This window comes from Cygnus olor, chromosome 3 (genome assembly GCF_009769625.2).
Source record: "Cygnus olor isolate bCygOlo1 chromosome 3, bCygOlo1.pri.v2, whole genome shotgun sequence".
NCBI lineage: Eukaryota > Metazoa > Chordata > Aves > Anseriformes > Anatidae > Cygnus > Cygnus olor.
This window is the reverse complement of record NC_049171.1, coordinates 47,813,279-47,828,311: the sequence shown is the minus strand read 5'-3', so window position 1 is coordinate 47,828,311 and position 15,033 is coordinate 47,813,279. Positions and strand designations below refer to the sequence as shown.

At 42.0% G+C, this 15,033-nt stretch overlaps 1 protein-coding gene across 5 annotated transcripts in view; it reads left to right on the top strand.

The window, feature by feature from the left end:
• Positions 1-15,033, top strand: part of PDSS2 (decaprenyl diphosphate synthase subunit 2) — a 127,078-nt gene that overhangs the window by 86,832 nt on the left and 25,213 nt on the right. For all 5 annotated transcript variants that reach the window (XM_040554396.1, XM_040554392.1, XM_040554393.1 and 2 more), the window contains exons 4-6: positions 132-206; positions 12,136-12,309; positions 14,705-14,836. In XM_040554396.1, the coding sequence (XP_040410330.1) occupies positions 132-206; positions 12,136-12,309; positions 14,705-14,836 (381 nt within the window). The remainder of the gene's footprint in view (positions 1-131; positions 207-12,135; positions 12,310-14,704; positions 14,837-15,033) is intronic.

The window sequence follows — 15,033 nt, the reverse complement described above, 5'->3', positions numbered from 1 at the left end:
CTTCATATCTAGCTTTCTGCAAGGCAAGTTGTGAACTATTTATCTTTCTGGAAATCTGGCAGTAGCTTTCTTTAATAATCACCAAATTTACTAATAAAGATGTAAGTTGTCGTCTTCATTTTCTTTTACAGGTTGTGGAACTCATATCAAGTGCTATTGGTGACTTAGTTCAAGGTATATACTATGAAAACTCAAAATCATCTGAGGTAAGAATTTCAGTAGTTTTACATACCCAGCAAGTTCGGTGATATTAATGTGTGACTGTAGTAAATGTGGTGATTTTCTCATCACTTTTAAGAGGAAGAGGATTAACTGCAGTCCTAGTGAGTTCTAGCAGTAATGCCATTATGACACCTGTGAACTCTGGACTTCTAGAAATGCTCAAAGAGGGGCTATTTTGTGTCCATGAGTGCTTAATAAAATAGTGTCAGGTGTCATTACCAGAAGCTGTAAATATGTCTTACTGTGGGTTTTCTAAACCCTTGCAGAGACTTCTAGTCAGGGTTCTGTTAGAGGAATGTATTATAATGTCAACATCATTAATATGTGAACATTAAATCTCTCATTTCCAAGCTATAATTGCCCAAAGATTTGTACAAAATGCTTCATCCCATATTTACATGAGGTCCCTTCTTCTTTAGTCTTTACCTTTTGATAGCTTAAACATCAGTTTTGCTCTGAGGACGTAGGAACGTACTCCACTCTTCTCCACTGAAAATCATGTGCATGTAATACAGAGTCAGGGTGGGCAAAGACAGTGGCTGTCAGTGTTTCACAACGAAGAATTACGTAGTTCTTCAAGGGCAATTAATGGATGTACTGTGTTATTGGTTTAATTCTTGGTGTGGCAAAAGCTGTAATAGATATTGATGAAATTGGATCCAGGTATTTTTGTTTTTAGTAGAATATTTAAGGAAATCTTTAGAGTTACTTCTTGAAGTAATATTGCTTGGGCAGGATGTTGAAGCAAAACTGAGTTTCATTTTTTATGACTGTACCTTAATGTGTCCAAAAAATTGATAATTTAAAGTTCTCATAACCTCTGCAGGGCTTAAAATAGCAAGTTTTCACAGTATAGCAATGATCAGCAGTGTGTGTATGTGAATATGTATCTTAAAATCCACTGAGGTGGATTTTATTTCTAGTGATGCTTCCTCATGTGCCTAGTTTGTCTCAGAGACCTGTATCTTAACGTTCAGTATGTGAGATGGCTTGAAGATTGCAAAAGTTATGAATACACTTGAATTTGCTGTGTATGTAGCTTGCAGCTCTGTTTTACAATTGCCGTGTTGCAGTATGAATCATAGAATCATAGCATATCCCGTGTTGGAAGCGACCCACAGGGATCATCGAGTCCAACTCCTGGCTCCACACAGGTCTACCCAAAAATTCAGACCATATGACTAAGTGCACAGTCCAAACACTTCTTGAATTCTGGCAGGCTTGGTGCTGGGACTACATCCCTGGGTAGCCTGTTCCAGTGTGCGACCACCCTCTCAGTGAAGAACCTCTTCCTGATGTCCAGCCTGAACCTCCTCCCCTGCTGCAGCGTGACACCATTCCCTCAGGTCCTATCACTGGTCACTAAAGAGAATAGGTCAGCACCTACCCCTCTACTCTCCCTCGTGAGGAAGCTGTAGACCATGATGAGGTCTCCCCTCAGCCTCCTCTTTTCCAGGCTGAACAGGCCAAGTGATCTCAGCTGCTCCTAATACGTCTTCCCCTCTAGGCCCTTCATCATCGTAGTAGCCAAGGAAAGGTTGAACCTGGTGCGTAGGGACATGGTTTAGTGGATGACATTGGTAGTAGGGTGATGGTTGGACCAGATGATCTTGAAGGTCTTTTCCAACCTTAATTTCTCTATCATTCTATGATCCTGCTCTTGCAAAAATCCCATCACTGAGGCTAGAACTGAGGGTTTGGTTGTACAAATGTCTGTATGACACATTTAGAGTCTGTATGACACAGAGTCTTTGAGAAGACCAGCCCAACAAACAAACAAATAAAAACAACAACAACAAAAAACAAACTGTAACAAATCAACGAGTAGTCAGGTGTTGGAACGGGTTGCCCAGGGAGGTGGTGGAGTCACCGTCCCTGGGGGTGTTCAAGGAAAGGTTGGACCTGGTGCTTAGGGACATGGTTTAGTGGGTGACACTGGTGGTAGGGGGACGGCTGGACCAGATGATCTTGGAGGTCTTTTCCAACCTTAATGTTTCTATGATTCTGTGTTACACTGATGAGAGGCTAGAGCCTGAGCTGGAAAACGTCATGTGGAACATGTGGAACAAGGTAGATAAGGCTGCAATTTGTCATGTCCTGCAGTTTTGCCACCTAACCTAACCCATAAAAGTAGCCTAAAAGAAAGCTGGAGAGGGACTCTTATCAGGGAGTGTAGCGATGGAACAAGGAATAATGGCTTTGAACAAATGGAGGGGAGGTTTAGATTAGACGTGATGTGAGGAAGAAATTCTTCACTCAGAGCAGAAAGCGCACGTGGGAATTAGGGCTGAAGATGCACCTTGCTTCTGTTCTTTTACATAAAGAATAGAATGAAATTACCTAAAAACCAGTGTTAAAAATAAACCCAGGGCACAGGATGGGAGGTGGAGGGCAGTCACTGTGGCCAAGGGGCAGCCTTTCTCTCTGGCAAGTCAAAAGGCCTGGGGGAGCCAGCCCCAGAAAAGGGGCCCTCAGCCCCCCCAACACTCCTCCTCCTCCCACGTGAGGGCATCTTCCAGGCTGCTCCCAACACAGCCGCCTTTGGCCACGCGTGGGCCACTCCATCACAGAGGCTTGCTGAGGTCACAGTGGCCACCACTGCGCCGAGCCCTATAAAGCAGGACCCCCGCAGCTGGCCCACCATTTGCTGAGCTTCTAGGTGCTCTGACTGCCAGCTTGTGCGGCAGGAAGAAGACCCAAAGCAGCAAGGCGAGCGGCAGCCCTTCTCGGTGTGAGGACAGCGATGCAGTCCAAGGAAGCACCGAGAATGAAGGCAGCTAACAAGAAGAAGTGTCATGGGCAGAGGGATTGCGCCTGCGGCACAACAGACACCAGTGCCCGAGGTACCTCTGGCGCACAGCCCACAGACACTTACAGGCGGTACTACTGGCACCGCAGCGACGCGGGGAACAGGCTGTCCCCTCAGCCATACAGCGACAGGGGGCCTGGGCCTAACCATTGGTGTAGTGGTGGTGTGGGGCGAAGGCAGGAGTGTCAGCTGGACAGCCGTGTGAAGCAGAGGCCTGCCCGTAGTCCAGAACACAGCGTGGGACCCAGCCGTGGCTGTAAACAAGACGGCAGCATCGGACCCACAAATGGCAACCAACTGGACAGTGGCATGGGACCTAGGGGTGGAACTGGACAAGCCCCTGGTTCGGCACCCTGGCCTGAAAACATTCCGGATGGAAGGCATCCCGTTTGGGCAGTCCCGGGCAAGGACTGGCTTGTCCTTCTGCCAAACACCGTGGAGCCCATGGAGTCAGATCCACCAGCAGATGTGGAGGAACCAATGGAAGTGGATCCACCTCGGCCAGAACAGACCTGGGACTACCCCGGCATGTCTTTGCTCTCTGCCATCAGAGCCCACCAACAGCGTTGCAGCAGTGCCTGGCGAGGTCCCTACTCGTCGCGCAGGCTCCATCCCAAGCATTAGCTTGGAGCCACCAAACACCACAGACATCCCGCAGGCTTACTTGCAAGATGTCCCGGCAATAAAGAACTCTGTTGCCAATTCTCAGGGGTTGTGTGAGTGCTTCTTTCCCATCCCGAAGCCCTTGTGCCAGAGGTAGCATCCCTTCTGCACAGAGCCTCGAGGAAGAGCACAAGAGAGGACGCAGCTTCCTTCGGGCTGCTGCGCTGGGGTGACAGGAGGCGTCCCCGAGAGCCACCAGGCGCCTTTAACATTTGTGAAAATAGACTGAGGGGTGAAAATAGTAGTGTGTAAGCGAGTATAGGTGGCTAATTTCTTATATTAGGAGTGAGTTTCTATATCTGAGTAATTGGCAATGACAGACATGGAGAAGGCTGAGGTACTCAACAACTTCTTTGCCTCCATCTGCACTGGTAGACGGGCTTCCCAAGTCTTTCATTTCCCTGAACCCGTAGATGGAGGCTGGGGAAGCAAAGTCCCACCCACTGTAAGTGAAGAGCAGGTTCGAGACCGCCTGATGAATCTAAACAGGTACAGGTCTGTGGGACCTGATGACATGAATCCAGGGTCCCGAGGGAACTGGCTGATGTAGCTGCCAAGCCTCTCTCCATCATAGTTGAAAAGTCCTGGCAGTCGGGCGATGTCACTGGTGAGTGGAAAAAGGTAAACGTCATGCCCCTACTCTTCAACAATTAATACAAAGAATTGAACAAAGAGCACTACTCTTCAACAATTAATACCCTCAGCCTCGTCTTTTCTAGGCTGAATAGGCCAAGTGATCTCAGCCGCTCCTCATACATCTTCCATGCATATGTCTTGCACGTATGCAGCAAGATAAATTTAGAACTCAGTCGAAGCTCTCATCACATGGGTTACAGGCACAGTAGATACCTGTATTGATGGCTGTACACCTGCCAAAACCACAGTGGGCAAGAAGAGCATTGGGCTGTGGATATGCCACCAGCTTAGCCACGTCTGGGCCATGAAGAGTGTTACTTAAAACAAAGGCATATTACTTCAACCAACCTTGCTTCAGCATATCCATCTTTTGGTTGAAATCAGTTAGGTAGGGAGTAGTCACGTTGGTCAGCTGAGCTCTTTCCTCTGACAAGGTGAAGACTTGTAGCAGGAGAGCAGTGATGGCACTTTTGGGAGATAGATGGGGCCATGGGCTGGTCAGGCAACTGGGCTGCAGGCAGGGGATGCTGTGCTCGGAGCTCTTGAGCACTTTGCAGTGCTCCTGCACCTCCTGTGTTTAATCCAAGAATAAGCAGAACTTCAGCCTTCGGTGGTGCTGACAAGGACTGTGCTTGTGGCTAAATGGTAAAATATCTGGCATCTTTGAAATTTTTGCAAGGAATGTTTAAAACTGTGTTTTCCATATTCACTCAGGCTTCTAAATACAACTAAACTCCAGATACATCAGATTTAAAAAATAGCAACTGCTTGTCTGTGGGTAGAAGTAAAACTCTACTAGTTCATCTCAGCAATGAGACTATTTTAACAATGGGTCCTGTATAAATGAGAAATGGTGTAGACTCTTTGGGCTCTTGCCATTGCTGAAGGTTTTAGTCTTCTTTTTCTTCATTTGGCAAAGTGCTGAGCTGACGGTCCTGACAGGGAATAATTATATCATCTTAGAGTAGCTAGAAAATAATTATTTTCTATTGCAGTACTGAACCACTCCATGTGTAGATTGTAGGGGAAGTGTGAGATATACTAAGCACAGCTGCATGATGTTTACCCTACCGTGGGCTGCTTACAAATACAAAAGGCTTATTTTGTTTCAGTGACTTTTTCCATCTAACAAAAGATGAAAGTACAGTACACCCTTCCTAAGAGGAACCCAGTTAATTCAAAACACAATTAGTGTGATGGCATAGTAGGTACTGAAAATTACATTGACAGTGTCTGAAGTTTAGTCTTTATAATAGGTTATATGTGGCCTGATGAGACCCAGAACAAACAACTGTGGTGTCTATTTCATTTTATTTTGATCTTGTCCTTTGAGAAATGTAGTTCCCTGTTGTATATTAGACGTATCCCTGCTGCTTTCCTCACACTGTTCTGCTGAGGCAGTGTCCCTTTCATGTGCTGAATATCTCTTTAGCAAAGATTGCAAAATGGACTAAGTCAGCTATTAGTCTTATTTGTATCTTCTGTGCCTCTTCCTTCCATCACTAACTGCAATTTGACCAAAACCAAAATCTGAACTACGTTTCCTGGAGGTAAGACAAATGCTTTAATTTACTCTGCAACTGAGTCTCAAATGTCAAGCTTGCTTTCCTTTTAGCAGTAGGGCATAGGGATGTTATGATGGCATTTTCTTTGCTGGGAATTCTTAAATTTAGAAAAGCAGAAGGATATCTTCTCACCTTTTTTTTTTTTTCCTTTTTTTTTAGGCAGGAAAGTTGTGCTTCATATGTTAAATATGCCTTTAATACAGTTGTTATCAAGGTTCTGAGTAGCATAAAATAGTTTAATTTCTTGTTTAGCACTGGGTTGTTTGAGCTTTGCTAGATGTCTACCTAGATGGTTTTATCTTTTACATTAGACAAGAATAACTCAGCAAAATTCACCTTTCTTTTCTTTTATTCTTTCTTCTATTCTTTCATTATTTTCTTTTATTTCTTTTATTTCACGTCTTTTATGAGACCCTAAGTCCATGTTTACCCGATAGCTTATTTTCAGTTTGTTTCATTTAGATGACTCTGTAAGAAAATTGAAAGGATCCTTTGACCTGACAGGACTGACCTTATTTACTCCTGAAGATGTGTAACGGGTATAATCATTTGACAGCTCTCATTACCACTTTTCTCTTCATAAAACTACATGCAGTCCTACAGCCATCTCGTTGTAGTATGTTCTGTTCAGTCATTCTTCATTGTGTCTGCATAATGAGTCATTAGATCTGTGTAAAGTGGGGGAAAATAAAGATGAAATATTTAGCTTTTCATCTGTATTTGCCGTGAGAATCCAAGCTATAAAGTGTAGGCTTTGGTTGCGAAGAGAGCTTGAAGGTTAGGGCCACCACTCATGTTCAAAGTAGCAAATAGCTGTTGTGGTTTAAGACACTGCATTAGTGGATTAAGCTAATATTCTGGCATGTAACCTGGAGCAGGAAGGGGCGATGTGATGAACCTTTGCAGCTTTGTGAGCCAAGTCCCACCTCAGAACCCAAAATTCTGTGAGTAAAGGACGATTCTGGTTCCTATCTGCTTCTCCTACATCTAGGTCTGATTTGGAAATAAAAATGTATGCCTTTAGTGAGTGCAAAGCTGTCTTATCAGGCCCTCAATTGTGATCACAGTATCTATTTCTAATAGAAAAAAACATTGCCACTGTGTCTCTGTTTCCTACTTTTAGAAGACTGAAGGCTTCCAAAATATTTGCTGTCTCACCTTCTGTCTTAATATCCCAGATCAGTTAACAAATACTAACGGATAATACTTTGAAGTCTCTATCCTTTCACATAAAGGGGAAGAGCAATATGTGGAAGCTCAAAGCAGCAGAATCGAGAGCAGAACTTGTGTGTTGGTTCTTGTGTGTCACCTGGCAGACCATTCTTGCAGTCTCGAAGCATTACGGATTTTCATGGGAATCGTCAGTGTTCCTTTTTTTCTCACCTCCAGAGTATTCTAGCTGATGCTAGATGTGCGTTACCAAAACTCATTTTTAGTGTCAGAATGAGACTGTTATATAATACTACTTCAGATATGTTCTTCTGATGGCTAGAGGAGCTGCTACGTATTTTGGAAATTTTCAGTGTAATTGTTTGAAAATTGGGTAGAATTCATATGTAAAACAAGTAAGGAAAAGAAATATATTAGTGGCAAGTATTCATTGTACCAAATAGAGAATTAACAGGTATTTGTTTTAGAGTAATAGAGTTTTAAAAATGAAATTTACTTTCCTGCAGAGCCATTCTTCCATGTTTGGTCACCAGTCCTGCTTTGAGGAATAATGTTTTGGGATCCTGCATATGTTCATCAGCTGGACTGCTATGAGTCTGTCTTAGCAAATCCATTACTTGCTATAAATTTTACTATAGAAGGTAAATCAATTTAATTTTGAGTAATGTAAATGACCTTTTAGCAGGGAAGCAGTCAGAGCTTTTCTTTAAAAAATATCTCTGTTGCAAGACAAAAGGGAATGATAAAATACAGAATCTGAGTAAAGAGCATCTGTGAACAGTAGGTAAACGTGTCGGGGGAGAGGGTGGGTAGAAATCATAGCTAGAAACAAGGCCAATGCTCTTTGTTTACTGCTTTGTTCTTTAAATACTAAGCTTTTCCAGAGTGATTTTAAACTAAGAGATGTGGATATTTTAATTTATTATGATTTTTCAATTTATTTTTTTTTACTTCCTTCACAGTAAAAGTATTAGGTAGTCAGTGACATGCTTTATTGACCAATTTGCAGAATCCCTTCTTCCTCCAAAACCACTGAAGACATGTATTAACAGGCCAATAAAACACGTCCTGTGATGTTCAGCAAGCAGGAATACATCTGTTTAAAGCTTACAAGAAACACGTGCAAGATGTTTTGCAGAGTCTTGCTATAGAGAGACTCATAACTGTATTGGGCTTATTTATGTAAAGTGGAAATTCTTGAACTATCTAATTTAAAACCTTTAAATGCTAAAACTATTTCAGAGTATTTCTCTGTATTTATGTGGATTCTTTGCCCACGGAAAATTGAACTAAAGTTTGATATATAAGTGGTTCAGACATTTTGATCATTTTGTGCAACAGCAGATGGCTAAGAAAGAGCTGCCATGGTATTAAAATAAAGCTTCCCTTCATACAAACTATATCTGAAGTGAAAAGTCCTTTGACTTCTACTCCTTCCTGTTTTTGCAAATGATTTTGTGCACTTCTAAGATAGAGTTTTCATTCATGTTTTCCTGAATTACGTTTTCAGCTGAACTGTGTATAAGCATCTTTTCTGGTGTGACAAATCAAACTGAGTTATTGTAAGTGCCACTTTTGCACTAGGGATGCATTTTACTGTAACTACTAAAAGCTGCCCTTCCTGATGGTTATGATCACATATTTTGTCCTGTGATTTCATTTTCTGAGAGGTCTTTCTGTTTCCTGTTGCTTGGGATGATTGTTTCAGAATGGATTTAAATTATAGTAATAGCTTAACAGAAAAACCTCAACTAGCCAATTTCTTTCTCACAAAGCAGTAACTGACCTCGACGTTAATAAAAGTGGGAACACCCTCAGCTGTTCCTAATTTCCCATTTGCGGTTACTGCTTTGAAAAATTCATTTTTAAAACACTGATTCTTGAAGTTTTCAAATTGTGAGTGATTTGTCAAAACGTCTACTCAAGAAAAGCAAAGACCTGCTATTAGACCCTTGAGGACCATTTCAGTTGAGCATAACTCACACAGAAGTAGTGATTGACCGAGGTGGGTTCAAATATTTTCACCATACTGCCATGCCAGCATTCCCCAAATTGTATCTGGACCTGGAATTGGCTGCTTTCTCTGGGAGATGCTGAGAGATTTGTCTCTTCACCCAGCTTCTGCTACCCAAGCAGCAAGAGGGTTGGTTGGGATCTAGACCCATTTCTTGGGGGCAGAACTTTTTAATGAGGTCAATCTGTAGGCATTAGTTAATCAAATGTCTGAGCACTGTCAACTACAGCCAGAACTGATTTTGGTGAGTTTAAAAGTTTAAAAGGCTTTTACTTGGAGTGAAAGACTCACTAGGAATCTTTTGGGCCAGCTGATACCTGCTGTCATCTTTATCCTTGGAAATGTCCCCTGCTGACTAATAAATAAATAAATAAATAAAACAGTAAAAAATTCTATAAAAATAACAAGCATCACCAGTACTTCAGTTTTCTCAGACTTTGGAATCTAGAACTAGTTTCTTTTTTCCCTTAAAGTTTTAAAGTAATGTTTAGCTATTTCTTTACCTAACTTGTAAGAATACAGTGTCATTTTCGAACAGTGCTATAACATGAGAGTTATCTTTGGGAAAAAATGGCATTTAGTTTGTTGGAAATGTTTGCTGAAGAAAGGTTGTGTCTGCTCCTGCCCTCTTAACAAGCAGAAGCTTTAGAGGTATGTGGTCATAAGACTTTCTGTGATTAAAATCGGCTATATTTTGGTGTGCAAGCTCATATGCTAAAGCAGATCCATATGGACACGATTCATTTTTAGACCTTGCTTCTTTCTGTACCCACGGATTCACAATAGCTATGTTTTTAAGACTAATACTGTATCTTATAATGTCTCAATTTTTTGTAATTTTTTGAAGCTAGATGTCTGTTTTAGATGCTTGAAGCTTACATGATGCTCATGGAGCGGACAGTAGCTTGTTATGCCATCACTTTCAATCATGTGATGAAATTTCAACTTGTTTAAAAAGGATATATTTTTGTAATATATCATGGAATTAATTTCGTTGTGTACATCTAGTTTGAATGACTGTTTAAGCTGCTTCAGTTCCTGCAGTTGATATTTGATAATGTCTGCATTTCTGTTACTGTTCAAAGGTTCAGGAAGGCTAAAATTTTCAAGTTGAAGGTGTTCGGAAAGCCTTTCAACTAAATAAATTATGTCAGGATACCTTTCTAGAGCATTTTTGTCTTGGTTGGATTTAAAACAAGTAATTATAAAAATCACTGCCAATTTCTAGTATCATCCAGCAAATTTTAGTAAATTCTGTTCTTTTCTACGAGCAGATTGGTTGTTAAGGAAAAGATTATGTTGCGTCTTCCAAGAGCTCCTGATTTTAAATTTAAAATAAATTGATCTATATCTAAGTGGAAAAAAAAAAGCAGCTCGATGCATAGGAAACTGCTTGAATTAAATGCTCATTTTGACATTTTGCCATTCATGGGAATTTGCACATGCTCTGGGCTGAGTTAAGATATTAAAACAAAAATACTACAGTAAAATGAAACACGAGGAAAGTTTGGGCTTGACTTTGTAAGTTATCACATGCATAATAGCAAACGTGGTTTCTCTGTTCTTCCCCTTCCTTGTATAAGTTAATAGTGTGTCTGAAAGCAATGGCGTTTTGATACAGCACTGTGTTACTTGGCATTGCAGAATCCTCCTACTTTTTTCCATTAGTCTCAGATTATCCTCTCCCTTGTAACGCAGCACTTCTGGGTGATACCCATAAGGGAGGAAAATTAGACCTGTGCGGATGGATTCTATTTCATTTGTTACCAATTTCATGACAGATAACACCTTGTGAGAAAATTATAGGGTCACACAAAATTACTACTTACTCATTTCTAAGTAATTTTAATTGACATCATGTTGAAGGAAAAGACTTGTTATATTGGAAGATTTTAAATTACTCTTTAAGAAAATGTTTTGGCTTAGTGTGTGCTATAGATTTGACTGAATTGAGAAGTTACAATTTTTTTAAGATATATATGCTTGAAATTTTTTCTGTAGTTTCTCATTACCGATTTTAGTTTTTTTCTAAGCAAAACAGTCTGGTCTGGTCTTTTTTTCTCTCTTTTTTTCCCCCTCCTTTCTTTAGAGAATACCTACAGGTGTGACAGTAACATGGGTATGTGGGAAAGATTTCAAGTCATGTCTAGCTTTAAAGACGCTTTAGTAAAATAGCAAAATGTTGATACAATTGGATTTGGGTTTGGGGGAAGAAACCTGGGTTCATGTTAACTAACACACATTTCCATTTTGTGGAAAGCAATTCAAATTAATTTTTTGGATGCAGAGGATTTTAAGAAATGTTAAGGGTCTTTGACATGACAGTCAAGGTGATAAAGTTCACTAGAGGCATCACTGAGATCTCGATCAGTCCTTTGGGAAAATGAATACCTGACATTTCTAAAGCAGGGCTGTATTCATTTATTTTTAAATACTTTCAGTCTTTCCTCATCCTTAATATGGGAGGGAAGAGATACGAATCCTCTATCACTGCCATTCATCTTTCCAATGAAGTTCTATAAGCATTTTTTTATTCCTTTTGTGATTCATCTTTTTTTTTTTTTTTTTTAACTGCAAGGAAGAAATTACAGTGACCTCTCAAATGGCATCTCCTGTTCATTTGGGGTTGCTGGTTCTTGGTTACTGGCAAGGGGCTGAAATGCAGATCTACTTTGCTTTTTTCTTTTCTTTTTTCTTTTCCTTCTTTTTTTCCGCCCATTACCTCCAGAGCAATCTAATTGACTGTTAATGTTCAAGGTATTGATACAGTCATTACGAAAAGGATTTATGTGGAGTATATTGATAGCTCCACATATTTTGTGGGTTGTTCTTTTTGAGCAGAAAACTAAGAATTTGTTTGCTGGCATATTTATTCTTCCTTTTTTTATTTTTTTCTCTCCCCATCCCCAAAAGAGTGCCCTTCTCTTTGGCACCTTGGCACCCAGAGTTTTGTTACTCTCCATGTGTGGTGTTATCCTGTGCCACGCTGTTGACTTCCACAAGCTGACACAGTTGCAGTTTTGGTGTTTTCATTTTCACCTTCCTTTCATTTGCAGGAGAACTGTCTTACAGATGACATCGGAATATCTACGTGGAAGGAGCAGGTTTTCCTGTCACATAGTGCCTTGCTGGCAAAGAGCTGCCAGGCTGCAATGGAACTAGCAAAGCACAGCGCTGAGATTCAGGACATGGCATTTCAGTATGGAAAGCACATGTCTATGAGTCATAAGGTACACCTTTTTCTTTCATTCTGGGATCTTAAAAACGGAAAGACTTGTAAGATGTGTTGCTCCTGAGCTCTGTTCTGTAATAGCACTATGCCGGAGACCTTTGGCAGTAGGTCAGTGGTGTTGAGAGTTGTGGCTGCTGCCTGGTATGAATATATTTGCAGAAACTGCTGGTATGAACAGTGCTTATGAACTGGCACAGTCACACTTCTAGCAATGTGGCTTGTTTCATTCAAGGCCCTGTTAAAGTCCCTCTAGTTCATCTGTCTTGTAGCAGCTTAAAACTTTGTCTTCTCTGCTCTTGTGATCTTCCTCAAACCACTATCCCAGTAACAGGAGCTGCATAAGGACGCAGATGTTGGGTTTTAGCTGCCACTATGCAGGGTTTTGCACCTGTAAGTCTGCCTGCCTGCAGCAGCACACGAGGCTGAGGCAGGAGCTGCAGTGGATGAAGTACCTGCATGTGTTCCCTTCTGACTAAACTGCTGTGGAGGCAACTTCAAGGAGGGGGTAGGTGGTGGACAAGGAGGGAGGTAACCAGATGAGGACAGTAGCAGCCTAAACCTAAAGAAGAGCAGGCTGAGGGGAGGCCTCATGGCGGCCTGCAGCTCCCTCATGAGGGGAGCGGAGGGGCAGGCGCTGAGCTCTGCTCTCTGGGGACAGCGACAGGACCCGAGGGAACGGCATGGAGCTGGGACAGGGGAGGGTCAGGCTGGGGGTTAGGGAAAGGTTCTGCACCCAGAGGGTGGTCGGGCACTGGGACAGGCTCCCCAGGACAGTGGTCACAGCACTGAGCCTCAGGCATAGTCTGATTTTTGTGTGGTCCTGCATGGAGCCAGGAGTTGGACTTAGTGATCCAGTGAGGAGAAGGCTCTGTGCGGGGAGACCTCATTGCGGCTTTCTAGTACTTGAAGGGAGTGTATAAACAGGAGGCGAAACGCCTGTTTACATGTGTTGATAGTGATAGGACAAGGGGGAATGGTTTTAAACCTAAGACAGGGGAGATTTGGGTTAAATACTAGGAGGAAGTTTTTCGCTCAGAGGGTGGTGAGGCAATGGAACGGGTTGCCCAGAGAAGTTGTGGCTGCCCCATCCCTGGAGGCATTCAAGGCCAGGCTGGATGTGGCTCTGGGCAGCCTGCTCTAGTGGTTGGCAACGCTTCCCAGAGCAGGGGTGTTGAAACTAGATGATCTTTAAGGTCCTTTTCAACCCAGGCCATTCTATGATTCTATGATCCTTGTGGGTCCCTTCCTGCTGGGGATATTCTGTGATTCTAAACCTCTGCAGCAGTAGGTTTTCCCAGAGGGGGCCTCTGACCTCCCTAATGCAGAGGTGAGACAGTGACTGGAAAATGGCTGTGCATGCTTAATTTCCCTTCTAGCACTCTCTTGGAGGTCACAGGCCTTGCACAGAGGTGTATCTGTGTTGGCATTTCAGCTCAGTCAGGAGTGTCCCACTTAGTGCACTTTTGTTAGAGTATCTCAGTGTCTGTAAGCTGGGTTTTCTTCACTGGAGACTGGACTGAAAGGTGTTTTCCAGCAGTTGGAAGTCTTTCAGTCCACAGCTAGAGCTAGTCTAAAGCAAAACACAGTGTAGAAACTCAGGTCCTCGGTACTCTTGTTTTGCCCTACAGATCCACTCCTTCTGTATTGCACTACTTGCAAATACAGATGTAGGCTGAGATGGGCAAGCAGACCTCCCATCCACTTCTGCTCAGTTGGTTTAGACAGTTTCTAGTTCCTCCAGGAAAAGGAAGTGTTTTTTTTAAAGCACAACTTTGCTGCCACAAAAATACCACTGTATGCTATTACGAGGTACAACTCTGTGAATAAACTGCTTGTAGTGCAGACTGTAGCCATAATATTTTGTGCATGCTTTAATTTAATACTTTCACTATTGACCAATATAATTGCATATAAGGCATTACATGATTTTCATAGAAAGCTGCTAGCTGTGTAACATTTCCCTTGTCAGAAAGCAGTTCATACTGCATCAACTTCCTCAGGTTCTGAAAAGTAGAATGTGTTACCTTCACAGATCAAAAAATGATCTTCTTTCCACCAAAGACTAGATCATTCTTTCCTTTATGGTTTTTCCACTTCCTTCCACTCAACAGTTCCCTACCTGGCTGTCCCACCGCTTGCCCAGCTCTGCAAGCTGGCCTTCACATATTTCTTTGGAGGTATTCTACATACTTATCTTCACCACAGCTTTCTGCCACTGCAGTGCTTCTCCCTCTTCCTCTCCCCCCCCAAATTTGAAGTGCAACTAAAAGACAAGTGTCAAAGCAGAAAATGGCAAGTAGGTATAGAATCAGGATATGGACTTCGAGTTGGTGGAGGGATGTGAAAGTGTAGGCTGTTTCTGGAAACACAAGAGAGATGTTCTTCTCTTTCAGCTACATTCGGACCTTCAGCCATTTGTTAAAGAAAGTTCTAGTGACATCATGGCCTTCAGTTTGAATTGTGCTCCTGCAGTCCTTCATCAGGAATTCCTTGGAAGGGATGCATGGATTAAACAAATCAGAGAGGTAAATTAAAACATTCTTTAGAATTTCATAGTTCTGTTATTTGTATCTCTCTTCCTTGCCTGTGTTCTCAATCTTCAGAGAAACCCAGAAACTGACAACAGACAAGACAATACAAAGGTTACTTCTGCTCCCTAACACCTCTCTTTCATGCTTTTGGGAGGGTAAAATCAAAGGCGCTGATAAATGAGCTCCGTTAA